Here is a 27,758-nt window from a genome sequence, read left to right on the forward strand (position 1 = left end):
CTCTTCATACCCAAAACAATGTCCCTATCCCTCCCTCCAGATGCACACCAATGTGTCCCATGCCTCTCTTCATACCCAAAACAATGTCCCCATCCCTCCCCCCAGATGCACACCAATGTGTCCCATGCCTCTCTTCATACCCAAAACAATGTCCCCATCCCTCCCCCCAGATGCACACCAATGTGTCCCATGCCTCTCTTCATACCCAAAACAATGTCCCTATCCCTCCCTCCAGATGCACACCAATGTGTCCCATGCCTCTCTTCATACCCAAAACAATGTCCCCATCCCTCCCTCAGACCCACACCAAGATGCCACCAACCTCATACCACGATGCCTGATCCTTCTCCACATACAAAGATGCCCCATCCTGCCCTCCAGACTCAAACGAAGATATCTCCACACACACACACACACACACAGGTGCCCCATCCCACTCTCCAGACCAACAGATGCCCCATACCTGTTTCAGACCCACAACAATGCACCACCCTCCATTGCAGTCCCACACCAAGATGCCCATATACCTTTCCTGAACCACGCGCAGATAGCCCAGCAAACCCTCTCTAAAGCCACCCTCATGAACCATGAAACTCCCCCATCAGCCCCCCTGTCAGTGAAACACCTCCATCCCCCCATCCCTGCACTTTTCCTTTCCTCAGCCCTCATCCCTCCCCCCCCAGGCCTTGCTCGTGGAGCACTGTTGCTTTGCTTTCCTCCGCCCTCATCCCTCCCCCCCAGGCCTTGCTCGTGGAGCACTGTTGCTTTCCTCAGCCCTCATCCCCCCCACCCCCAGGCCTTGCTCGTGGAGCACTGTTGCTTTCCTCAGACCCCCCCCCCACCCCCAGGCCTTGCTCGTGGAGCACTGTTGCTTTGCTTTCCTCAGCCCCCCCCCTCCCCCCACAGGCCTTGCTCGTGGAGCACTGTTTCTTTGCTTTCCTCAGCCCTCATCCCCCCCCAGCCCTTGCTCGTGGAGCACTGTTGCTTTCCTCAGACTCCCCTCCCCCTCCCCCAGGCCTTGCTCGTGGAGCACTGTTGCTTTCCTCAGACCCCTCCCCCCCCCCCCGGCCCCCAGGCCTTGCTCATGGAGCACTGTTGCTTTGCTTTCCTCAGCCCCCCCCCCCCCAGGCCTTGCTCGTGGAGCACTGTTTCTTTGCTTTCCTCAGCCCTCATTCCCCCCCCCCCAGCCCTTGCTCGTGGAGCACTGTTGCTTTCCTCAGACTCCCCTCCCCCTCCCCCAGGCCTTGCTCGTGGAGCACTGTTGCTTTCCTCAGACCCCCCCTCCCCCAGACCTTGCTCGTGGAGCACTGTTGCTTTGCTTTCCTTTCCTTTGCTTTCCTCAGCCCTCATCCCCCCCCCCCAGGCCTTGCTCATGGAGCACTGTTGCTTTCCTCAGACACCCTGTGGGGGGGTCCTGCAGAAACGCTCCCGGGAATACCCCAGCCCAACGCCTTCCCATTTCCCCGCCCGTTACAGCAATGACGCAGAGAGTCACGTGAAACGAGAAAGCGGGCCGCTGCTGCCCATCTTAACAGCCCGGCTTCCTGGGCGCCGAGAATCCGGAGCCACCATTGGCTGTCCAGCGAGGACGGCAACGTGGCGTCACGTGATGTGGACGCGCTGTGCCGTTGCTAGGCCCGTTGCTCGGGCAGGAAGTAGCCCCGCCCATTGGGTACCAAGCAGCACTTCTTCCAGTGTATTACAGGTTCACACCCAGAGGTCTAGATCTCTTCCAGTGTATTACAGGTTCACACCCGGAGATCTAGATCTCTTCCAGTGTATTACAGGTTCACACCCAGAGGTCTGGATCTCTTCCAGTGTATTACAGATTCACACCGGAAGTCTGGATCTCTTCCAGTGTATTACAGATTCACACCGTAGGTTTAGATCTCTTCCAGTGTATTACAGATTCACACCCGGAGGTCTGGATCTCTTCCAGTGTATTACATATTCCCAGTGTATTACAGATTCACACCCAGAGGTCTGGATCTCTTCCAGTGTATTACAGATTTACACCCGGAGGTCTGGATCTCTTCCAGTGTATTACAGAATCACACCCGGAGGTCTGGATCTCTTCCAGCGTATTACAGAATCACACCCGGAGGTTTGGATCTCTTCCAGTGTATTACAGAATCACACCCGAGAGGTCTGGATCTCTTCCAGTGTATTACAGAATCACACCCGGAGGTCTGGATCTCTTCCAGTGTATTACAGATTCACACCCGGAGGTCTGGATCTCTTCCAGTGTATTACAGATTCACACCCAGAGGTCTGGATCTCTTCCAGTGTATTACAGAATCACACCTGAGGTCTGGATCTCTTCCAGTGTATTACAGAATCACACCTGAGGTCTGGATCTCTTCCAGTGTATTACAGATTCACACCCGGAGGTCTGGATCTCTTCCAGTGTATTACAGATTCAAACCCGGAGGTCTGGATCTCTTCCAGTGTATTACAGATTCACACCCGGAGGTCTGGATCTCTTCCAGATGCACACCCAGAGGTCTGGATCTCTTCCAGATGCACACCCAGAGGTCTAGATCTCTTCCAGATGCACACCCAGGGGTCTAGATCTCTTCCAATGCATCCATTGCTCCAGTGCAGATTCACACCCAGAGGTCTAGATCTCTTCCAGATTCACACCGAGGTCTAGATCTCTTCCAGATTCACACCCAGAGGTCTAGATCTCTTCCAGGTTCACACCCAGAGGTCTAGATCTCTTCCAGGTTCACACCCAGAGATCCAGATCTCTTCCAGATTCACACCCAGAGGTCTAGATCTCTTCCAGATTCACACCCAGAGAACTGATCTATTCCAGATTCACACCCAGAGGTCTAGATCTCTTCCAGATTCACACACAAACGTCTAGATCTCTTCCAATGCATACATTGCTCTGGTGCAGATTCACACCCAGAGGTCTAGATCTCTTCCAGATTCACACCTTGAGGTCTAGATCTCCTCCAATGCATCCATTGCTCTGGTACAGATTCACACCCAGAGGTCTAGATCTTTTCCAGATTCACACCCAGAGGTCTAGATCTCTTCCAATGCATCCATTGCTCCAGTGCAGATTCACACCCTGAGGTCTGGATCTCTTCCAGATTCACAGCCAGAGGTCTGGATCTCTTCCAGATTCACAGCCAGAGGTCTGGATCTCTTCCAGATTCACAGCCAGAGGTCTGGATCTCTTCCAGATTCACAGCCAGAGGTCTGGATCTATTCCAGATTCACAGCCAGAGGTCTGGATCTCTTCCAGATTCACAGCCAGAGGTCTGGATCTCTTCCAGATTCACAGCCAGAGGTCTGGATCTCTTCCAGATTCACAGCCAGAGGTCTGGATCTCTTCCAGATTCACAGCCAGAGGTCTGGATCTCTTCCAGATTCACAGCCAGAGATCTGGATCTATTCCAGATTCACACCCAGAGGTCTAGATCTCTTCCAGATTCACACCCAGAGGTCTAGATCTCGTCCAATGCATACATTGCTCTGGTGCAGATTCACACCCTGAGGTCTAGATCTCTTCCAGATTCACGCCCAGAGGTCTAGATCTCTTCCAATGCATTCATTGCTCTGGTGCAGATTCACACCCAGAGGTCTAGATCTCTTCCAGATTCACACCCAGAGGTCTAGATCTCTTCCAATGCATCCATTGCTCTAGTGCAGATTCACACCCCGAGATTGAGATCTCTTCTGGTGTATCCATCGCTCTGGTGCAGATTCACATCTGGAGGGCTAGATCTCTTCATTGCTCTGGCACAGCTTCACACAGAGATCTAGATCTCTTCCAGTGTATTAGATTCACACCCGGAGGTCTAAATCTCTTCCAGTGTATTACAGGTTCACACCCAGAGGTCTAGATCTATTTCAGTGTATTACAGATCCACATCCAGAGATCTAGATCTCTTCCAATGTATTCTTTGCTCTGGCACAGATTCACATCCAGAGATCTAGATGCTCTAGTACACATTCAGTATTCATTGTGATTCCCTCAACAATTGTATATACAATATCAGTCTACAACAGAGGTGCTTCGTCAAATGGGTTATGACTTAATTCCATTTTACGATGTTATGTAATGTGGTCTTCTACCGTGCACTGTTGCCACTTGCCTGGTCTCTTGGCGCTCTGATGGACCTGCAATGAAAGGGGGCTTGGGGGGGGGGAGGGTTGTGAGTGGGATTGAGATGGAGAGGAGCAAGAGAGCTTTGATGTGCTGTTTGCAGCTTCAGTTCGGAAAAAAACGGTCACTGAGCATTGGTGCATTCTTTTTAATTAAGATTTATGGTTTGTACAAAAGAAAACCTTTATCCTTGATAAACAGACTAGTCGTATATAAAAACTGTCCGACGTCAATAAGAAGACTGTCATGAATGGAAGAAGGACATAAGGGAGTAGAGTAGAACGGGTGATTAGGGTAAAGCCAAAGACCAAATGAAGAGCGAGAAAGAATCAAAAAAAAGGTTTCCCCCATTTGACCATGCAATGTTGCTGGTTCCTTCAAGGTCCATGTTCGGTCAATATGATACAATTTGGAGGGTAAAGGGGGACTTCTTTCATGAAGTTTGATATCGTGAAGGTTAGTCTGAAGTCTTCACCCATATGGATTGTCCTCCATCAGTCCTCCATGGAATACAACTTTTTGGACGTATGATCCTGCCTAAATAGTTCTTTAGGCTGTAAGCCCTGTGCAATTTGTGGCCATATGTTTCAGAGTTGCTTGGTGGTCCTTACCTTTGCAGAATGTGCAGGTAATATCCGCTGTTGTTGTGGCAAATATTTCCGATGATTCCCGCATGGCTAGAATGTTCAGAGGAATTGGAGGATGTTTGAATGGTATTTGTTCCAACCAGAGGTTATGATGCTTTTGCTTTTTTAGGTTTTGGTTGGCAATCAAAGTATCTTCCGTAATTCCTGAATTCACCATAATGACCTTGCATCCATTTTTCCAGGCTTTTAATGGGAAATCTTCAGAGGATGCGCGATCCTTTTAGTATTTTAGTATCAAGTACAGCTCTGAGGTATCGGGCATGATGTATTTTCTATATAAGGCCAGGGTTTTCCATACTACCATTCCATCAATGGAGATCAACATAATTTCATGCCTTACAGCTGTTATTGGGGTTCTTCTTGGTAACCTTAGAGCCTGTCTCTAGAATAAGCTTTCCAGTATGTTCCACATTTTCCAAGGGAATTATAGCAATGCTTCCGCTCCATGTGTGATCATTGGCACGACTTTCATTTTATAGAAGTTCAGAATCAGCCCAAACGTGAACTTGCCATAGTTCTTGTGAATCATTGCAGCCTGCAATGCTACGACTTTGATACGTATCCTCAGTTCCAGCTGTCTGGGCTTATCCTCGACACTTGAGCTTAGGGAGACTCCCAAGAAGACCATGTCCTTTACCAGAGGAAGTTCAACTTGGTTCAAGGACCATCTAAAAGGCTTTTTAGGTCTGCTCCTCATTTTTCTAAGAACCATTATGTTCGTTTTTCGCTTGTTAATTTGCAGGACATTTTTGAGGGCATACTTCTGTAGACTGGCCAGACTCCTCTGTAAGCCAATCCGTGTCATCGGCATAGAGGGACCTTGCTAAGGGAAGCCCATTGATTATAGATGGAAAGGCCCTAGTTTTGTTTAGGTCTTCACATAGATCAGAGAGGAAAAGGTTAAACAGCGTTGGAGCAAAGGGGCAGCCTGGTTTTAGCCCTCTCCGAGTAGGAATCTCTCCTGATAGCAACCCATCGGCATTCAATCTTACCAGAACTCTGGTGTTTGTGTAAAGAGTCTTGAGTGCTCCCAATAAGTGTTGAGGGCAGTTCCAGTTTGCCATATTTTCCCATAATAGTTGCCTCTCAACACTGTTGAATGCCGTTTTTTAGGTCTATTAAGCCACATATATTTCACTGTAACTATGGTTACTCTTAGTTATGTTCATGCACCAAAAAAGAAACAACTCTATTTTTAGTGATCATGAGTTCTGTAATTCATTTTCCAATTTCCCTATATGATGACACGTGTTTTGACAGTTCACCCTGTAGTTTTCAAATCAGGGCTTCAATCATTACATCCATGAAAGAGCGAAAAAAGATTTTTTGAAAATAAAGCTTCCAAAAAACAAAATAGTTCGACCATGTGTTACGTAAAGTACAACATAAACAGTCACCCATATTATTAAAAAATGATAGTGTGTTTCCAAAATGCAATTGCATAAAAAAAATGGTGAATGTACATTTCCAGAGTTGTGTTGACATGAAAGGAGGGTGGCGGGGAGGATGGTTGAGGGTAAAAAGAGAAAGAAAGGAAATGGAAAAAAATAAAGCATATTCATTAATGCACGTGGCACCTATTTTTGTAATTCACATCTTGTTAAAACAAATTAGTCGAGAGACCGTGTCAGGCTTAAGCTTACCCAATTTGTGTATCTTGTCCATGTGAGTATTCTAACAGCTTACATGCCAAATCATGGGTTAAATCCCAACCTGATTTATAAAGAATATATTAGCACCTTGCTTTTGTTATGTCTACTTGGCCAAATGGAAGAATGCCTTGATTCCTGTGCTTGCATGTTAGTCATTTTTCTTCATTATAAAGATTGGTTCAAGCGGACAGAACTAAGTGTGGATTATGTTCTTTTCGAGCTGAGCAATTGCATTCCTTAAATACAAGCGAGTCCTGTCTGTGTGATTAATGACATTTAGCTGAAGGTGTGTAAAAACGCTTGCCAGACTCTTACTGATTTGGAGCCGGGCGCGTGGGATGTTTACTCACACATCGTCACATTATGGTCGCATGCCGCACCTAGTTAAAATCTATTCCATGAGGGGTTTGTGATTTTGAAACCAAGCACGAGTGTTTAAATGTCACACCCGGTTACTCAAAAGCACATTGTCATTACATGCCAAATAAGACCTTTTGCGAGGTATTTTTATCTGTCTCTCCGAGGTTTAGCACACGTGGTATCCCGTGTGCCAGAGAGACTATTCCAGTGGGTATGCTATACTGCTCTAGGCAAGGCAAGGGGTCACCTTGCCCGTGCTTTTCAGTCCGCCTTCTCTTTGCAAACTGACACAGACCCATTTTGTTGTTTCTGTGGTTGCCGGGTAACCTTCCGAGTTCTACCTTCTTGTTTACAGTGGCCACCATCTTTTGGGCTGGCAGTAAGCTTTCTGGAATTACGTGTCGGTCACCTGAAAACGGGCTCTTTCATGCTTTATGGTGTTAATATTATACAAATCGCGTGCCCGCTACAATTAATAATTTAATTGTCGCGTAACAAATCTGAATGTTTAATATATTAAGCGTACGTCGTCTGAGAAGTTGTCACCTGATCCTTTACAATCTATCTGGTTGGTTAAAAATTCCATGTTTGAGAGTACATCACTATCATTAGTACTAATATTTAGATAATCAGTCTACTCAAGTTTTCATAAATAACGTAAATGTCTACCTACAATATTGAGCATTTACGGCAATGTCAAAATACCTACATTATTAGCTGTGACACACACTGGATTGATGAGTTGTTTCATCATCACTGTTATTAACAGGATTGGGTGTACAAAAGAATTGTTGCAATTCCGTTGGTATTCATTTTGGTTCATCCTACTGTTACATGCTACATTGTTCTGAGTACTACATGATGCATTCAAAACATGTCTATAAAAAAGGACATCTCGTTATCGGAGTTCAGATCTCTTTCTACTGATCAGAATTTACAAATCAATTTAGCTTCTACTTGTCTCAGTTTTAGTTCCTGATTTCCCCCTCTTGGTCCAAGTGTCACTTTTCTGAGGCCCACGTATCTGAGCAGTCTCTTGTCATGCATTGATTTTTTTTTGTTGCCAATGCTAGGCTAGTGGTAAGTTTGTGTCTTGGCTCCCAATCGATGATATGTGTTCTCGTATTCTTACTCTCAGTTCTCTGATGGTGCTGCCTACGTAGATTTGTTCACATTGGCATATGATGGCATAAATTACAAATTTGGTTTTACAGTTGATGAAATCGGTAATCTTGTGCGTGATGCCATGCTTATCTTTGAACACTTCTGTATTGTCTAGTGCATGTTTGCACATAGAACATGAGCTGCATTTCCTGAAGCCTCTTGGTAGCTGTGGTAACCATGTGGGAGTATATATAGTTCTTAATTCCGGGAGCAGGGAGGGACTTGGAATGTTCTTGATTGTTCTTGCTCGTCTGTAGATAACAGACAGACTTTCTTCAATTATGTCTTTGATATGCGGGTCCAATTTTAGAATGTGCTAATTCTTTTTCAGGATCCTGGACTGAACGTGGACTGAAAAGCACAGACGAGGTAAAGGACGCATGAACATAACTAAGAGTAACCATAGTTGGAGTATCCTATATGAACTGAGGGACCAGGTTTCTCTGTTGTTAACATTTTCATGTGACTCCAATAAACTTCCGCAATAACAAAGAGGGCGCTGAGGTCCACTCATTAGTACCCCAGTGAAAGGTTCCTCAAAGACTAATCAATAACACATATATTTCAGTATTATGTTTTATTGCCTTCATTTTTGGGAGGTTGATCCAGAACAGATTAAGATGAATCATTGCCAAAAGAGTTGCCTGATCATTGTAATTCTTGTTTATCACCTCATATTTTCATGATTGTGGCACTGGCGCACCAATTGGCACCCATCGTGGACTATTTGGGACTCAATTATTTCCGTAATACTCCCTGGACAACACCTATTCATATTATTCTCTTTACTTTCCGTTTACAAGGCTTTGGAACTTTCGTATTTACTTTTACAAACTACATGTCCCATAATGCACCCTGTGGCAGTTCCCATTTCCTGCATATTCCTACGCAGCAGTTCTAGCATTACAATCCCCAGAAGCCTTGGAGAACAGTGCAGCTTTCGCTTTCCCAGGACTAGAGAGGGCGGAGGTCAATTACATTCAGGTGTGCTGCTAATTAGCCTACTTCAGCACAGGGCAGCTCAGTATTTAAGCAGCTGCCTGCAGGAGCACAGGCCTCTTGCATTGAGCTTTCTACCAGCCCTTTGTTGCCCTGTTCCTTAGATATTTGCTGTGTCCTGTGGCTTCCAGTTCCTGCTCTTATTCCAGAGCCCTGTGCTTCCAGCCTTGCTGCCCTGCTTCTCAGCCCTCTCTCCCCGGCCTTTTGCCTGCACCTCTGTGCCTTCCATACTGCAGCTTTGCTTCCTTGTTTGCAGCCCTCTGTTCCCTGGCTACAGCCCCCTTTCTTATTTAAAGCCCTCTGTTTCCTGGCTGCTGCTCCCTTGCTCTCTTCCTTGCCTGTAGCCCTCTGTTCATGATTCCTGTCCTTGTCTTCCTTGAGTCTTCAGTCCTCCCCTTTGGTTTTCCACTTCAGTTATGCTGTTTCCTTAATTTCCCTCTGCTAGCCTTCTCTTGTCTTTCTAGCCCTGAGTTACTGTTCTTGATTCCTGTGTACAGTTTCCGGTCACTATTCCCTGCATTTAGATACTAGATTTCTGCCCTTCCTTTCTTCCGGTTCTCTGTTCTGAACCTTGCTCTCCTTGACTTCCCTTTCCCTGGATAGTTCTGTTCTTGTCTTCACTTGTGTTTTATGTAAATCCTATGTACAGAGTTTGACTGTTGGGCTCCAGCAGGCAATTTCTGCCCCTTCCCTTGTCGTGTTTGTGTTGTACTTCGTGTCATTGTTAACAGTGTACAGGTTCCTGTTTCAGGAAGCAGTCATTGTTCGGTTCCTGCTGGACCTGTGCAGGCTTCAGTCTTGTGAGTACTGCTACCTTGTTCGTGCCTTAGGGTTCAGATACAGACACCCACTGCTGTTGCTCCTTTCCATGAGCATTCAGAGTGGGCCCTGTAATAGCAATCTGCTCAGAAGGCTGGAGTTTCCCAAGTTCCATGGAACACTCTCTCCCCATTCTGCGTACACCCCAAGAGGGAACCCAGCGTGTTTGTACCTTTTGTATTCCCTGACCATTTCTGTTCACAGCCTCTGTTGCCTATCCTTTCTTGTCTACAGGACTCCTTGTAATCCAGCTTCTTGTGTGACTTTCTCCCTTTGGCTTAGTGGGCATGCCTCTACCCTCAGGCCCCTCTTGAGAGAATGCAAGAGCATATTTATTCTGCTTTCCCAGGCACATTTAAGTCTAAGGTATCTGAATCCCTGCAAATGAAACCCATGCCTAAGACTGTAGGTTCACGCACCTTTTCTAAGAGAACTGCTAAACTTATGGAGACACATCTTCAAAAAAATCACTTTTTGCGTGATGCTTATTACACACACTGGCTCTGTGATCCAAAAATGTTATATATGTGATTACGACCCTGAGCTACTATCTACAGAGGAATTGCAAGATGAAAACCACTTTTTGCAGACATTACTAGCACAGCCCATGGGGAATTCTCGTTAATAGCTTTAGTGCTGCCAATGCACACATCAAGTCAGAACCTTCTGCCAATTCCATACTTACCTCACAGAACCTGCGTTCCACTGAGCCTCTCCCAGAGCACACTACTCCCCATTTGAATCTACTTGAATCTCCTTCTCCAGGCACTTCTCTTACCTCAGAAGGCATACCACAGCAATACATTAATGGGATCCCTGTTGCTAAAGTAATTTGCCCTAGATCAGCATGGCTAGCTGCACAGTCACTCCAGGTTGCTAAAAACACTGATTCAATAGGACCGGACACTCAGTGTTCTGAGATGAGTGCTGCTGGTCCTGTGTACAAAAGACCAATACAGGTCATAGGATTTCTTAATACCTCCCCGATAACTAGTAACCACAGCAACACAAAGGTTAGTCTTCACATTTCAACACCTTGCTCTTCTGCTACACCAGAGTCTGACATTGTAGGTCTGGAAGATGTCACAGGAACATATCAGTTAAAGAAACAGCTTGTGTGCCTTAGACGTCAAACTGAAGACCTCTATGATGAGTTTGTCTACTTGCTTAACATGGAATCTATCAAGGGGCCACAATATATCAGACCATGAGGCACTATGTAAAACACCCGACATTCTGTCTTTGAATATCGACATGCCAAGGTCTGGAATGGTAACACAGAAACGGATACAGACCTACACAGAGCAGATGGAAGACCTGAAATTTGCATATGCATACCAGCTACAGCTTAACACAGCTCATACCCTTGTCAGCCAGAGTAACTCAGACTGTTGCAAAACAAGTGAAGAATTCACTCCTCCAGTTGGTCAAACAGCGCAAGCTGCCATTTCACCACAAGCCAAGTGTAACCTTCTGAGTGAAGTTTCCGCTGAGTTGAAGGACTTGCCAGTTCTTGCCCTTGATGTCAGTCCTTTACTCACACTCGCAGCCTCTACTGAAGCGACTAAGTCATACATATACTCTGCTTCTATGACATTCCAGCACCAGACCATGAGTCCGATATTGAGGCCCATCCTGAACTTAACCCAGCACCTGTATGGAGTCCAGTTCTGTCTTCAGTCAATACCCCAGATCCATCAGTCAACCGGAGCACACGACTCTGAAAGCCAGCCCTTGCCCGATACTACCCTAACCAACAGGGAAGACATGAACTTGAACAAAGTGGTCCAAGACCTATTGATAAGCACAGTCATTGGTGTCATGCTTCTTGAAGCTTTTCCTTCTGTTCGCAAAGACTATATAAACTTCCAAGGGAGTCCTGATCTACATCCCTCAAATGACCCTGTTGTTGAGACAGATACTGTTTTAGTGGATACTGTTCCTTTCAAGAACCCTTCCAGGTACATGATTGCCAGTGAAGAATCATTTACGAACAAAGATGCACCCTTGGTTGTACATTGCAATGGGTTTCCTGTCTTGCCTGATGTGCCTTCCAATAAGAAAATCACACTGACTATCAATACACTGGAAGATGTGGAAGAACCCCCTAGGGCAACCAATCCAGCCATAGCCCTGGTTCCACCTATCAATGTTGCACCATTGCCAGCCCTACTGAACATGTCTTCCTTCAAGAAAGAAGAAGCAATGGAGCATGCAGCAGAGCTTCGCAGATCCTCAGTCCATGGACACATTGCAGTGTTTTGTACCTCTGAAAACTTGCCTTGCCTGGATTTAAACACTAAGGTTCTACTGGATGTAAAAGTGTCCTCCTTTAAAGACTCTCACCTTGAAGCCTTAAACAGGGTTTGGTTCATCATGATGTGCTATCACAGTATAAGACCCTTCTACAGTGAGACTGGCCTTGGACTCAATCTTCTTTTTGGTCTAAATACATGGAGCCTGGAGAGGGGTATACTGTCACGATTGTGCCACTAGCACACCAATTGGCACCCATCGTGGACTATTTGGGACTCAGTTGTGTTAGGCAGAAACCTGTGCAGTTCCCTCTGGGACCACTGCAAAAGATTTAAGACTACAGGTGTTTGGCAGTAAACCCACTTGGTAGCAGTCTGTACCACACAGATTCACTTGGTAGCTGTGGCTGAGCAGTCAGACTTCCCTCAAGAAGAGTTAGGCAGTATACAGAGTATTCACAATAGGTCAAGAGCACACAATAGAACAAGTAAACACTGACCAGGGCCTGGTGTAAAAGAGATATAATTTTTTATTTAAAACCACATCTAGTAAAACACACAGGCACTAATATTAAGCAGTTCAAAAACACGGTCACTAAAAGATATACACTCCCTTAAAAGAATATTAGACAATCCTTAAGTAAAGCCCCACTTATTTTCAGACGGCGGTGAGCGCTTAACGCAGATGACACTCTAATAATTCGTTTTAAAAGGGAGAGAAAAGCAGAGTATAATTTGAAACAGATCCCAACACAAGAACACAACAAGAGAGGAAGGCAAAGTAAAACCGTGAAGTTAGATTTCAGAAGGCCGGATCCACTTTAAGAGGATCAGAACGAAATGTGTCCAAGGTCACACGGTTGAAGTGCACAAAAGTCTTGAAAAGGTTCAGAAAGGGTTGGACCAAAGAAAGGGACCAGTTAGATGGTTAAGACGGCCAGCCCAGTCCAGAAGGTTAAGGGATTATTATTACCTTCTAGCAATCTTTAGAAAGGGAGGCCTGGCGGACACGGTACCTTAAAGTGGTGAGAATACTCCTGCGGGGGCAGTTGTTCCTGGCAGCGGATGCAAGTCGGTGCTTCGTCCGGGGGAAGAGAGGATCTCGTCGGGGAGGAAGACAGGAGTCCGTTGCACTGCCAGGGAAGAAACCAGCCGCAAAGTTCTCAGGTAAAAGGAGCAGTCCTTTTATTCGCAGTCCAGTGGTAAGTGGCTATCCGGTTGCCCCGGGGTGCTTGGCACGGGCAATTCGACCACAAGACGTCCTGGGATGCGTGGAAAAGAAGGTAAACTGGTTGTGCCCACCAGTCGGGGGAAGAAGCCTCTCCAGCAGGGAGATCTTCTCTGTCGTCGGGAAGTGGTGAGTCGGTTCCGCAGGGCTCCACCGGTGGTGTCGTCGTGGTAGGTCGGCTCAGCTTCTGCCTCGTCGGATTCTCAGGTCCTGTGGCGACTTCTGAAGTTCCAGTCCCCAAAGCCCTGCTTTTATGCAGAACACCCCCATTCACTCAGCCTAGCTGTCAATCAAACATGCTAAGTGGTGAGCCGGCCGGCTCACCACTTGGGCCAATCACACAAGAGTGCGACTTGAGTTACCAAGGTAACTCAGTCCAGGTTGCCTAAACCCCCTCCCACACCCCCTGTGGTACACAGACAGAGTGGCACCACTTTTGGAGGCTTCTGTGGAGAAGCGGGCCAAAAAGTGGAACAAAGGGCTCGACTTGGGTTGGAGTCACAGAAGAGAACACAAACGCCATTTTAGAATCGAGTCCTGGCAAAAAATACCAACCGGCGAATTAATATTAAATAAATAAACCGGCGGTATGTTCGAGGCTATGAGAATTAAATAATTAAACTTGGTAGCCTTGAACAATGGGAAAATCCCATCGGTATATATTTGCGGTCGAATATAAAAAGTAGTATCCACTGCCACCAGCCAAAACTCGATCAGGGGGGACAGAGACGTGCCCCCTCGACTAACAGACCCCGGGGTAATCGAATTGCCCCGACCAGTACGTCCACAATATGATCGTTTGTACCGGTTTCTATTAATATTTGGGACTAGTAAAGCCAATGGTGACTTTACATGCCCTGGGAGACAGTAGTCAGTCCTAGGGTATGGAGTCTGTGGTGGGGTGTCACTATGACACCCCTGTGTCACTACACGGAGGGTGCTGTGTAACACACATAGTAAAAACACATGAGACCCTATGGAGTAAAGGACCCCATAGCCCATAAAGCACAAACAGTCAAAGGAACACCATAAATCATGTCCAAGAGTGGGAGAAAGAGTCTCACTCTTGGCAGGAGAAAAAAAAGCAAACTCCAGAAATCCAGCAAAGCTGCTGGGGGACTGACTAGGTTAGGAAATTCAGCCTAAAGAGACAATTCTCCCTAACAAATTGTTTCCGTAATACTCCCTGGACAACACCTATTCATATTATTGGCTTTACTTTCCGTTTACAAGGCTTTGGAACTTTCGTATTTACTTTTACAAACTACATGTCCCATAATGCACCCTGTGGCAGTTCCCATTTCCTGGATATTCATATGCAGCAGTTCCAGCATTACAATCCCCGGAAGCCTTGGAGAACAGGGCAACTTTCGCTTTCCCAGGACTAGAGAGGGCGGAGGTCAATTACATTCAGGTGTGCTGCTCCAGGTGCTGCTAATTAGCCTACTTCAGCACAGGGCAGCTCAGTATTTAAGCAGCTGCCTGCAGGAGCACAGGCCTCTTGCATTGAGCTTTCTACCAGCCCTTTGTTGCCCTGTTCCTTAGATATTTGCTTTGTCCTGTGGCTTCCAGTTCCTGCTCTTATTCCAGAGCCCTGTGCTTCCAGCCTTGCTGCCCTGCTTCTCAGCCATCTCTCCCCGGCCTTTTGCCTGTACCTCTGTGCCTTCCATACTGCAGCCCTGCTTCCTTGTTTGCAGCCCTCTGTTCTCTGGCTACAGCCCCCTTTCTCCCTTTCTTATTTAAAGCCCTCTGTTTCCTGGCTACTGCTCCCTTGCTCTCTTCCTTGCCTGTAGCCCTCTGTTCATGATTCCTGTCCTTGTCTTCCTTGAGTCTTCTGTCCTCCCCTTTGGTTTTCCACTTCAGTTATGCTGTTTCCTTAATTTCCCTCTGCTAGCCTTCGCTTGTCTTTCTAGCCCTGAGTTACTGTTCTTGATTCCTGTGTACAGTTTCCGGTCGCCATTCCCTGCATTTAGATACTAGATTTCTGCCTTTCCTTTCTTCCGGTTCTCTGTTCTGAACCTTGCTCTCCTTGGCTTCCCTTTCCCTGGATAGTTCTTTTCTTGTCTTCACTTGTGTTTTATGTAAATCCTATGTACAGAGTTTGACTGTTGGGCTCCAGCAGGCAATTTCTGCCCCTTCCCTTGTCGCGTTTCAGTGTTGTACTTCGTGCCATTGTTTACAGTGTACTGGTTCCTGTTTCAGGAAGCAGTCATTGTTCGGTTCCTGCTGGACCTGTGCAGGCTTCAGTCTTGTGAGTACTGTTACCTTGTTCGTGCCTTAGGGTTCAGATACAGACACCCACTGCTGTTGTTCCCAGCCATGAGCATTCACAGTGTGCCCCTGTAATAGCAATCTGTGCAGAAGGCTGGAGTTTCCAAAGGTCTGTGGAACACTCTTTCCCATTCTGCGTACACCCCAAGAGGGAACCCAGCATGTTTGTATCTTTGTATTCCCTGCCCCTTTTTGTTCACAGCCTCTGTTGCCTATCCTTTCTTGTCTACAGGACTCCTTGTAGTCCAGCTTATTGTGTGCCTTTCTCCCTTTAGCTTAGTGGGCACACCGCTACCTTCAGGCCCTTCCTGACACATATAGCTTTAAAAATGGGGCCAATGAGATGTTCAAGGCCGCAATCATATTTGGGTGAGCTTGGAATGGGGTGGAATTCAGCGGATTTCGAGTGTAATTTCAGTTTTTGGGGCTTTGTGGGGAGAAAACAGAATCATTGAGTGAGGAGATTGGCGAAATGAATACTGCGATGTTGTTCTTACCTCCAGTGTGAATTTTGGAGCATTCATTTAATTGATGTTGAGCCAGTTGCTTGTCAACACTAGTGGTGGATTTTTCTTCTTTTTGTCCCCTTCTTGGTTTTGTTAGAGCTGGCGCTCATGGTTTTCTCATTTCTCATAGGCTGTTCCATACACTCTCACAGTGTTGCATATTGGATGGTTCCTTCGGAAAATTCTTGATTGAACTTAACTTAAGTTTGTGTTTGCTGTTATGGCTGGTTACACTTAAAGTTTTTTCTGGGGTTCAGGCCTCCTTTTCTAGTGCAACCGGCAATCTTTCCCTCCTTTTCGCGCTTGTGAGTTTCTCCTGATGAATGTCTTGTTGTGCAGGCAGTTGTTCAGTCCTTAACACCCTTGCAGGTTTCGGCTCTTTGAAGTCTTGTTGTGAAATCTTTTCGTTCTGGGATTGTGATGATTCTCCAGCATGGGGTCTGGCATGGATTCACATGCTCATGAATGTTCCCCGTCGTCAGGCTGGGAATCCTCGGTAAAGAAAAAACCAGTATCAGTTTCGTTTCTGATCTGTCTTTCGTAGTAATAACCAATCACTGGTCTCTGCGTCATACTGACCACAGCCAATGACTGCCCTCTACCTAAGCCCCGCCTCTGGCAGCCATCTTCAGATTTTTACCGCACGTTCATGTGTTGGGATCCTCGTGCTATTGCTCTCGAGCGTTAATGCTATTTTTTCACGTTTTTCTCAAAAACCTCATTTTTTTCGGTCAAAAGAGCCTCAAGCTCCACCGACTCTCCATCCGATCAACGGGGACCCGTGTCGGATTCGTCTGCGCCCCTCAAGGGTGAAGATTTCGTTGAGCTACGCTTTTGGAGGACTCCAGAAGTTTCCTCAGGCCCGTCCCGGACATGGCCCAGGAGAAGGGAAGCTCGATGCCCGGAAAGCTGTTCAGGGTCTGCCCTGGATGCCAGCTGCAGAATGTCTTTAAGGAGGACGAACACTCCTTTTGTCTCTACTGCTTACATGAGGACAAGACGCACGTGGAGAAGGACTGTGCGTTTTGCGGCAACATGTCGGAGCGGACCATGAAGGACCGCCATCAACGTCTCGCCAACTGGCTGGAAGGGAAGAGCCCGTCCGGCGAGAAGAAGAGGAAGAAATCCGAGCGGTCTTCTAAGACCTTTGAGGACGCCCCGGCGACGGGGGTCCAACACAAGGCCAAGCACCGCGAGTCCGCTGGCACCGGGAGCGCCGAACGGTCGGGCTCTACGGGCGCCAGGCAGGGCGCACCCTCCCCGGTACCATCAACCACGAGCCAACGCTCTGGGTCGGGTAAGAGGAAGGCTGAGCACCCGGCGAAGCTCCTGGAGAGGCCCCGGTCGAGCTCGAAGGCCCCATCGGAGGGGGAGCGAGGCAGTGTCCCCCCCCCTCTCAAGGATAAGGCGGTGAGCGCACCTAAGGTGGTGAAGGCCTTAATCCATCCGGCCAAGGCCTGTATCGAGACTGTCGCGGCGGCACTGGCTCAGACTGTGGAGGCTACGCCAGTGGTGGCGACCTCGGGGCTCAGAGTCTCCCTGCCACCTCGGAGGGAGTCCTCTTTTATGCCCATCGATAGGACCCCCGTGAAATCTCTGGCGGAAAAGAAAAAGGGGGGGGCAGGGTGTCGTCGTAGACTCGGCTTCAACCTCGGAGGAAGAGCTGATCGAGGTCTTAAGCCACGGCCTCGGCGTGGAAAAAGACCGGCCCGTCGGGATGGATCCCGATGCGGGTGACGACGACATCGTCGAGGGCGCCGACGGGGCCCCTGATCGCCCGTCGGATTCCCCTCTGCCAGCGCCGCAAGACAACTCGGCGGCCATTTTGTTGGCTATACAGTCCTTATGCTCGGAGATAAAGACGAGACTACCGTTGCCAGCGGAGGAACCACTCCCGTCGGGGGACCCAGAACCGGGACCTTCTGGCGTTCCTCCTCCCAAGAAAAGAAGGATTCACCCTCCACCTCCTTTTCAGCCGTCGCGCCCCGTCCAGCCCTCCTCCCCGTCCACGACTCGAGGGGATGATACGGGGACTGACACGGCCGCGACGGGTACGGACGACGATCTTCCATCGTCACCTCCCACCAGGGCTTCTCCGCCCGACGAGATTGGATCGTTCCACTCCATGATCGCCAGGGCATCCGAACTTTTCCAACTCTGCCCTGAGGAGAAGAAAAAGGAAGGATTCCTTTATCAACGGCGCGAGGCCAAGAGGAAGACGGTCGTCGCGGTGCCTCTACTGGACGACATTTGGGATGAGGGCCTCGCCCTCCTCAAGAACCCTTCCACGACGCCAGCTAGAAGAGACCGGTAAGAAAAGAAGTACCGGGTCCCGGACGCGGCCCTCCTGTGCCTCCGGGCGCAGCCTACCCCGGACTCCGTCGTCTCCGCGGCGGCCAGGAAGAAAGCGGGGGGGGGGGGGGGGGGTCGACTTCCCCGCCGGACGGCGAGGGAAAGAAATTGGACTCTATGGGACGCAGGGTCATCTCGTCTGCAGCGACGACGATTAAGGCGGCCAACGCCTTGGCTATCTTGGCCCGCTACGGCAGGGAGCTATGGTACAAACTGGCTCCCCTGCTGGACTTCCTACCGGATGACAAGAGGGCGGACGCCCTGGAGATCCTACAGGAAGGTGAGGTGGCGTCGGACCACGCCATCACTATTGCGACGGACATCGCCGATACGGGATTTCGCCAGTTGGGCAACGGCGTGTGCCTTAGGCGGCATGGATGGCTCAAGGCTACGGACTTACGTCAAGACGTACAGACCAGAGTCCTGGACATGCCGTTCGATGGGAACAACCTGTTTGGGAAAACAGTGGACGATTCCCTTCAGGCCATTAAAGCGGACACGGAGACGGCCCGGGCCCTTGGGGTTCTGCAACAACGACGGCCACCCTTTCGGAGCAGCGGAGGCAAGGGCGCCTCCAAAGGCTCCGGCGGCGGTTTCTCCACCTACCGTCAAGCGGCCCGCTCGTCGTCTCAGGAGGCCTATAGGGGACGAGGCAAGTCGGGCGGACCCCGCCGTCGTCGCCAAGGAGGTCAAGGCGGCAAAGCCTCGTCGAAACAGGATTGAACTGACCGTGGGGTCGGGCCCCCACCGAAGCACCCCGGTGGGAGGCCGGCTGGCGAACTTAGTCAGCGTGTGGGAGTCCATCTCCACCGACCGTTGGGTGTTGGACGCCTTAGCCTGGGGCCACGCGCTCGAGTTTCAAAGAAGGTGCCCGCGCGTCCCCCCCCGTGGCCAGGAAAGAGCTTCACGTCCCGCAGCTTCTCCGGGAGGTAAAGGCGATGCTCAGGAAGGGCGCCATAGAACTCGTTCCAAAGAGGCTTCGGGGCTCCGGAGTTTACTCGAGATACTTCCTCGTGAAGAAGAAGACGGGAGGATGGCGCCCCATCCTAGACCTGCGACGTCTGAACAAGTTCATCAAGGCTCAGAAGTTCCGGATGGTCACCCTCCAGCACGTCCTGGGTCAGCTGGAGGAAGGAGACTTCCTGTCGTCGTTGGATTTGGAGGATGCCTACTTCCATATTCCCATCCTAAGGGGGCACCGAAAATTTCTCAGGTTTGTGGTCCAAGGGCGTCACTACCAGTTCAAAGCCCTCCCCTTCGGACTACGGTCGGCACCCAGGATTTTCACCAAGTGCCTTGCACCGGTGGCGGCGCAGCTGCGCCGAGAAGGGATCCACGTCTACCCCTACCTGGACGACTGGCTCATCCGAGCCAAGACGAGGGAGCTCGCCGTGGACCACACGGCAAGGACCGTCCAGCTTCTCACGGACATGGGATTCTCCGTGAACTACGCCAAATCCCACCTGGTACCCGCGCAAGACGCACTGTTTCTGGGAGCGAGGCTCGACACAGTGTCCCTTCTGGCCTCCCCGTCGGAGGAGAGGACCAGGCCATCCTGGGCAAGGTAAAACGGATGTTGGTGTCCGACGCGGCCAAGGTGAGGTCCATCAAGTGCCTCCTCGGAATGATGTCTTCCTGCATCTACCTCATTTCCCTGTGCAGGCTCCGGATGCGCCCGTTGCAGGAGTTCCTGGACGCGCGCTGGATCCAAACGACGGGCAGCTTCGAGGAAAGGATCACACTCGACTTTTGGCTCCCGACGGAGAAATCACTACATATCAACGTCCTAGAGCTCCGTGCAGTGTTTTGGGCCCTCAGGTCCTTCCTTCCGTCCCTCAAGGGCAAGGTGGTGAGGATCTTCACCGACGACACCACCACCATGTTTTACATCAGGAAACAGGGCAGAACCAGGTCCCCAGCACTGTCCAAGGAGGCGCAGGACCTGTGGCATTGGGCCGTCGCCCAAAGGATGTTTCTGGTGCCGTTTCATCTGGCAGGGATAAAAAACACCATCGCCGACTCACTCAGCAGGGAGCTGCGCTCGTGCCACGAGTGGGAGCTACGGCAGGATCTAGTGGATCGCCTCTTCCGACGGTGGGGCACACCCCAGATCGACCTGTTCGCGTCGACGAACTCCAAGTGCCGGAGGTTCGCCAGCAGGTTTCCCCAGGCGAGGAGCATGGGCGATGCTTTCTCGTTCCCCTGGGAGGGCCTGTTCCTTTACGCGTTCCCTCCATTGCCACTGCTAATCCGGCTCATCAACCAGCTCAAGAGGTCACGGTGCAGGATGATCCTCGTTGCACCTGCGTGGCCGAGGCAGATATGGTTCCCGGACCTTCTGGACTTGTCAGCGTCCCCGTCAATCAAGCTGCCGGTGGACGCGGATCTACTCTCCGGGGAAGGAGGCGCCATCCTCCACCACGACCCGAAATCGCTGAACTTGCAGGCCTGGCTCCTGCAGCGCTAGAGTTTGGAGGATACGACATACCGGCCGACTGCAGAGAGGTTCTTGCAAAGGCCAGGGCGTCCTCGACTCTTAAATGCTACGGACACAAATGGAAAAGGTTCTCTGTCTGGTGCCACGCACAGAAGATTAACCCTCTACGGATTACGGCTCCCCAAGTACTGCCGTACCTGCTGACGCTGGCCAAAGCTGGACTGGCACACGCGTCCATCAAGATTCATCTTGCTGCGATCTCCCGATACACCAGAACCACGGGGCGGACGTCCTTGTGGTCTCATCGTCTGGTGAAAGAGTTCATGAAAGGACTGTTCAGATCGTTCCCGCCGGTGAAGGCTCCGGCCCCGGCGTGGGAGCTCAACGTGGTGCTGACCAAGCTCATGGGACCTCCGTTCGAGCCTCTGCACTCGGCCCCGTTGAAGTTTCTGTCGTGGAAAACAGCCTTTCTTGTGGCCATCAGTTCCGCACGATGAGTGGAAGAGATCCAGGCCCTTTCCTGCAAGGCCCCGTACTTGACTTTTCACGACACGAGGGTAGTGCTCAGGACGCACCCCTCCTTCATGCCCAAGGTGCCGTCGGACTTCCACCTCAACGAACCCTTGGTGTTGCCTGTGTTCTTCCCATCGCCTTCGTCGCCGGCTGAGAGGACTTTGCACTCGCTGGATGTGGCTAGAGCGCTGAAGTTCTACGTGGACCGCACGAAGTGTTTTCGGAAGACGTCACAACTCTTTGTGAATTTTGGACCTGTCAATCGGGGAAAGGCACTCTCGAAGGCTTCCATTTCCAGATGGCTCTCCGGCTGTATCATGTACTGTCATCGGTTGGCAAACCGACCGCTGCCTGGCCGTCCGAGAGCCCATTCCACCAGAGCGATCGCAGCTACCACGGCGTTCCTTTCTGGTGTGCCCCTGCTGGACATATGCAGGGCTGCTACGTGGAGGTCGACGCACACCTTCACGAAATTCTACTGCGTCGATCGGGATTCCAGGGAGGAGTCCAGGGTCGGCCAAGCAGTGCTGCGCAACCTGTTCGCCTGAGGTGAGCCTGGTGAGGAGGTAAGATGCTTAATGTTGAGTTTGATGTAATGCTTAATGTTGAGCCTTTGCCACCTCCCGTGGTTGTGCATGTGTGTACTGCTATGTATTCTTTATTCATGAGCATGTGAATCCATGCCAGACCCCATGCTGGAGAAGGAACAAGTTACTTACCTGTAACTGTTGTTCTCCAGCATGGGTCTGGCATGGATTCACATGCGAACCCTCCCGCCTACCCCTCTGCGGCTCTTCACTTGGTCATACTGCCACTTCACGTGCTTCCAAATCTGAAGATGGCTGCCAGAGGCGGGGCTTAGGTAGAGGGCAGTCATTGGCTGTGGTCAGTATGACGCAGAGACCAGTGATTGGTTATTACTACGAAAGACAGATCAGAAACGAAACTGATACTGGTTTTTTCTTTACCGAGGATTCCCAGCCTGACGACGGGGAATATTCATGAGCATGTGAATCCGTGCTGGAGAACAACAGTTACAGGTAAGTAACTTGTTCCTTATGGGAGACTTTAATCTAGGCCTCAAAGGCCCCATAGATGCTAACGCTAAAACCATAACCAACACAATCGAATCACTAGGATTCACACAACGCATCACCTTACCTACACATAACAAAGGCCGAACACTAGAGTGGTTGGCAGAAATGAACAGCAATACTAGTATTATCTCCAACCGCCCCGTGCCACTGGTCTGACCACAGCTTCATCACCTTCCCTATTCCAGAATACACCGTAGCCAAAGCCTCACCGCAATTTGCTCCTGCCTCACATTACAGAAACACACGCACCATCACCCCAGAGAATATGCTTCCCATGCTCTGCCCTATCGCCAACTATCAACACTCAGACTGCAACCCTAACCTAACTGTGGAGTTATATAAGCAAACTCTCCTTCTAGCTATAGACAAAGTTGCGCCACCAAGTTCCCGCAAACCAAAACCTAGAGCTACTCCTCACTGATAACGTCCAAGAAGGCTGAAACATGTCTGGGGGTGCTTGTGCTCTTGCGCAGAAGGGATGTGACCTTGCAGTTCAGGTGGGACTGCCCCTCTCGGGGTAGGACGAAGCCTGATTTGCATATGGTTTTTCCCCTTCTGTAATGTCTTGGCAGGCTGAAAATCCTACGAGCCACCAAACGAAATGCAGAAGACACATGGAAAACCACGCCGTCAAAGGCTAACAAAAATAAGTTACTTAATGTAGCAAAAACCTACAAACAGGCCATCATCCAGGCGAAGACCCTCACTTACAATGAGCGCATAGGCAAAGCCAAAACAGGTTCAAAAGAACTGTTCTCCATGCTGCTTGAACTTGAATCTCCTGTGCCTCCGCCAGCAAGCTGCCACAAGGATTCCTCTTGGTGCACTAATATCCAGAAGGCACTACTTGACAAGACTGCCCTACTAGAAAGGAAAATTGCGGACAAAAAAGCCAACCAACATTGACCCCCCCCACCCATGCCCAACAAACTATTTGAATTCAGACCTGTTCCGATAGAAGAAGTTACTCAAATTATCAATGGCCTCAAACCTTCAAGATGCCAAGGTGACATCTGCCCAGCCTCCTTCATCAAAGAACGTGCTGCAGAACTAGCACCATTCATCACTTCTCTCATCGACTATTCCTTCGCACAAGGGATCGTTCTGAATAACCTAAAAGATGCATGGATTCTCCCACCCCTAAAAAAACCCTCTCTAGACCCCAACACTCCCACCAACTACCGCCCCATCACTACCGTCTCCTTCCTCCTTAAAATTCTAGACGGAGCGCCCTACTTAAACATAAACTTACAAATGCAGGAACATCTGGAGTCAAACAATATCCTCGGTCTACGCCAGTCCGGCTTCCTAGATCTCAAAATCCAAAAGGATGAGATTATGGACAATGGGAACCTAGCCATCCTGCGCATACTTGACCTATCTGCGTCGTTTGACCTAGAAAATCACCAAATCCTCTGCCAACAGCTCTTGTCCGCAGCACTGTTCTCTTCCCAAACCACAGCTTGGATTGATTCCTTTCTCTACAACCGCACAATGAGGGTCTTCTCCAATCTAGTGGCAGGCACACCAGCCCCAGTCCTCTGTGGCGTGCCCCAAGGCTCATGTGTTTCGCCAACACTTTATGAAATTTTCACCCAGCCCATTTTCATCCTCCTGGACGACACTACTACACCAATTACGCTCACGATACAGAGATCCCCGTGCCTATCACCCATAACCACACTGAGGATACCAACGAAATCGATAAAATCTTATCATCCAAGCCTGCATGGCGCAACATTAACTCTGTCTGAATGACGATAAAACGGAGCTCCTAGTGGTAGGGACCCAATCCTGATTAAACAAACTGCACTGTGACTACAAATTCTTTACTATAGACTGGAACGCTATCACCGTCCTGTAGGAAGTGGAAAATCGAGGGGTCTATCTCGACTTCTCGCTCTCCCTAACCAGACCAGTCAGTGCAACGGGCTTGGCAGCAGCCTATACAGCTAATCTCATTAACGCTTGCAACCGTTCCTAACACCGGAGAATTGCATCACACTAGCCAGAGCCCTAATATTGTCCAAACTAGATTATTGCAACGTCCTTTTCGCAGGATCCTCTACAAGCAACGCCACAAAACTCGAAATCATGCAGAATAACGCCCTAAGAGCAGCACTGTACATTCCAAAAAATGAACACATCTCAGCCACAGATGGAGCGCCCTCTGGCTACCCGTCCTAGACTGCATCAAATTTAAGACCCTCTCCATCACATACAAGTGTATCACAAACACAGACCATAAATACCTCACCAGCAAAATCAACAAACCCTATTCCAATAGACATATCCAAGCCATCACCTCCCACCTCCTCACTACGCCAAAATTCAAACGAGCAAAAGCAGGCGGCCGCAGCTTCCCAGTAGTGACGGCCAAACAATGGAATGCCCTACCTCTCTCACTGAGATCTGACCCCTCGCTATACTCCTTCTGCAAAAAAATAGAAAACCTGGCTCTTTACACAAGACCCCTAGCTCACGTCATCAAGTTGTGTCACCTGTTCTATCGGACTGTGCCTACCTCTCCCATATTACGAAGTGCAACTGTTTCATCTATGTACTGCAACCAGTGCCCAGATACCTTTTGGGTTTGGTGCACTTACAAATGGAAATAAATAAATAAATACCGGGGCTACTTTTAGCTCCTGCTCAATGGATCTTAATTTCTATCCCTGTTAAGTTTAGGCTCCCCACCCCCACCCCTCCACACACAGAAAGCTTACGGAACTTGTCAGCATACGCTACTGATGTTGTCCCTGCCTTCTCTCTTCTGGAAGAACACGCCTTTCTTGTAATAGATGCCGTTTGTTGTCAAAGGGGTGACTAGGAAGCGAGCGATTTTGAAAAGAGAACACTTTCTTAAAGGATAATGTGTCTTTTCGTCTCTCTCTCTTTCATAGATTTGCTGAAGATCGAAGGAGGGGCTGAACCATCTGTTACAGATTCTCATGTCATTATGGCCCTGCAGTTGAGCGACAGAGGAGAAGAACCTTCTGTAAGGGGGTTTGATGACTCCATGGAGTGGGTGAAGGTTGAAGTGGAAGAGGGTTCATCCCCCAGCGATTGTCCACAGTCAATAAACCTGGTGAAGGTTGAAGAAGAGGAAGATTCTTCTTCCTGGGATTGTCAGGGCTCTGAGGATTGGGTAAAAGTTGAGATAGGGGAGGAGCTACCTGCCCAGGATTGTCAGTATTCAGTGCACCTGGTGAAGACTGAGGAAGTGGAAGGGACGTCTGATGAAGAACGCCATAACTTTACGAAGAGGGGAAACTCTGAAGATGAAATGGGGGCATTTGCCAGAGGTTCCCAGGAGTCTGAAGGGAGGATGATTGAAGGCACAGCTGCAGGTGAGGCATACATTCATCAAAATAAAGTATTGGGAATTTAGGTGACAAAGTTTGCTATAAGAAAGGTGCACGTTTCAGAAATTAGCACTAACAATATTGTGTGACCCAGAACAGAAGGAAGTAGCACACACCACTATCAACAAAAGTGGAGATAAACCGATACGAGATGATAAAAGACTCAAAAGAACAGTGGATTGGGTCTTTTAGTAAAGTTAAGTCACAGCCCGATCCAAGATGGTCACCACAAATTAAACCAGGTTAGGCCAGCCCAATCCTTGGTTTGGAAATGACAATCAGTAATGTCATAGAGACACCCCCATTTAAGGAGAGCAAGAAACATGGTGTCTTTGTAATTGATTTCTCCACGCTGTTGTGGGCCTTCTTTCATGTCTCTAGAGATTTTGAACCCACCTGCTTTGGTCTCTTGAGCATTGCTGGTTCCTTTTGTAACCGTTCAGTCCTGATTCTGACAAGGTTGCTGTGTTTGCAATGACATTTAGATTCCTTTTGGTTCCCTTCTGCATTCTCCCCTCTTTAGTTTACTGATTTTTCCTTTGCATACATAGTCCCCTTTGCACACTTTTTGTATAAGAGACAGGGCAGGCATTAGGTTTTGTTAGTTTAGGCCATTTTGATTTGACAGAGACTGCCTAGGGCTGTGTTTTCTTTATAATTTGATGGTAGAGAATACTCCCATTGTAGCTATTAGGCAAGGAGTTTTTCCAAACCACGAGAATGTAATAAAGGTTTCACAAATTGTACCTTTTAGGTCAGTGTCATACTTGTGATACCATGCCTCCCGTACACCACCTTCTGTGGGCCTTGTTTGCAGACCTCAAAACCCCATAGTTCCACTGACATCTCACTCTTCAAATTGGTCTACAGGAGGAAGCCACAAGACGTACTTGATGTGCTTTGCGAAGGCTGGGAGGTTCAATAAAACAAGGCTGAACACTTGGTTTTCCCAGAATATGAGAGCTTGCATGACCTTTATATAGGAGTTAGTGAAAGAACATCTCTCAGCCCAAGAAAAAGAAAAGTCATTTTATGATCAGAAGGCCCACCTCGGAAATATACCAAAATGTTGCTGCCAGAACTCTGACTGCCAAAAAATTCAGACTTTTGTTTTTTGACCCCCCTCTACCCCCCTTTACACAACATATATATGTGGGAGGGGGTATGGGATATAATTAATACAAGTATGAAGGGGCTGCAGGGAATCTTCCACCGCATATGTATGTGGTGTAAAGGGAGTTGACTTTTTCTCTAAAGTCAGCATTTTCCTCCCTCAGACTTCTGGGGGTTGCAGTAATGACATAGATACGCCCACCTCTGTAAATTCAGTGTCAAAGATGAACTTCTCGTTTTCCACCCAGCATCTGAAAACAAATTGCTGACGTAGTGCCACTGGCTGTACGAGGTAACCAAAGTAGTTGGGACCCTTAAATATAGAATGAGACAACCAGGTAGGCGACAGAAAGAATAGGTCTACCATATTGCCCGTTTGAAAGAGTACTATGTTATATGGCATTTGTATAGCGCCTGCTGCCATTGGTTGTGTGTATGCATTTTTAGCCAGCACAAAGATAGGCAGGGATGGCTAGGTCCCTAACGTCAGGTGAGAGAGCGGGTGCCCGTCAGGGGGGAGTAGGAGAGTCGAAAGAGTCAGGTGATGTCAACAGCTGGACTGAATTTTGTGTGAGACTCAGCTGTATTCTATTGGAGGTGGTGATGGGGGGGTGTAGTCGAGCAGTGTTTATTGCAGATGCATGAGGTGGGAGAGACGTGCCCCAGGCAGGATACTTCTATGTTCTCTTGTGATGGAGCACTTGACGTTGCAGTGAAGATGGCTGACACCTAGTTAGGGAAGGTGAGGTGATCTTCTGTGCGGGAGATGGTTAATTGGATTGAGTTCCAGATGGTTGGTGTTTGGACTGAGAAAGAGGAGCCCCCTATTCTGGCTGATTTTGCCACTGGAATGATAAGTG

At 48.9% G+C, this 27,758-nt stretch overlaps 1 protein-coding gene across 5 annotated transcripts in view; it reads left to right on the top strand.

Annotated features, from left to right (window-relative positions):
- The window catches only part of LOC138489504 (zinc finger protein 271-like), a 150,187-nt gene that overhangs the window by 37,597 nt on the left and 84,832 nt on the right, over window positions 1-27,758 (top strand). For 4 of the 5 annotated variants that reach the window (XR_011274804.1, XR_011274805.1, XM_069617245.1 and 1 more), the window contains exon 3: window positions 25,324-25,770. Coding sequence is in view for 3 of the 5 variants with exons in the window: in XM_069617245.1 (XP_069473346.1) it covers window positions 25,380-25,770 (391 nt within the window). In the remaining 2 variants the exon portion in view is untranslated. Of the gene's footprint in view, window positions 1-8,274; window positions 8,313-25,323; window positions 25,771-27,758 lie in introns of all 5 variants that reach the window. The other variant, XM_069617246.1, reaches the window with a different exon arrangement.

The sequence above is a fragment of the Ambystoma mexicanum genome, chromosome 9, assembly GCF_040938575.1.
Source record: "Ambystoma mexicanum isolate Mex_15411 chromosome 9, UKY_AmexF1_1, whole genome shotgun sequence".
In the NCBI taxonomy this organism is placed as follows: domain Eukaryota; kingdom Metazoa; phylum Chordata; class Amphibia; order Caudata; family Ambystomatidae; genus Ambystoma; species Ambystoma mexicanum.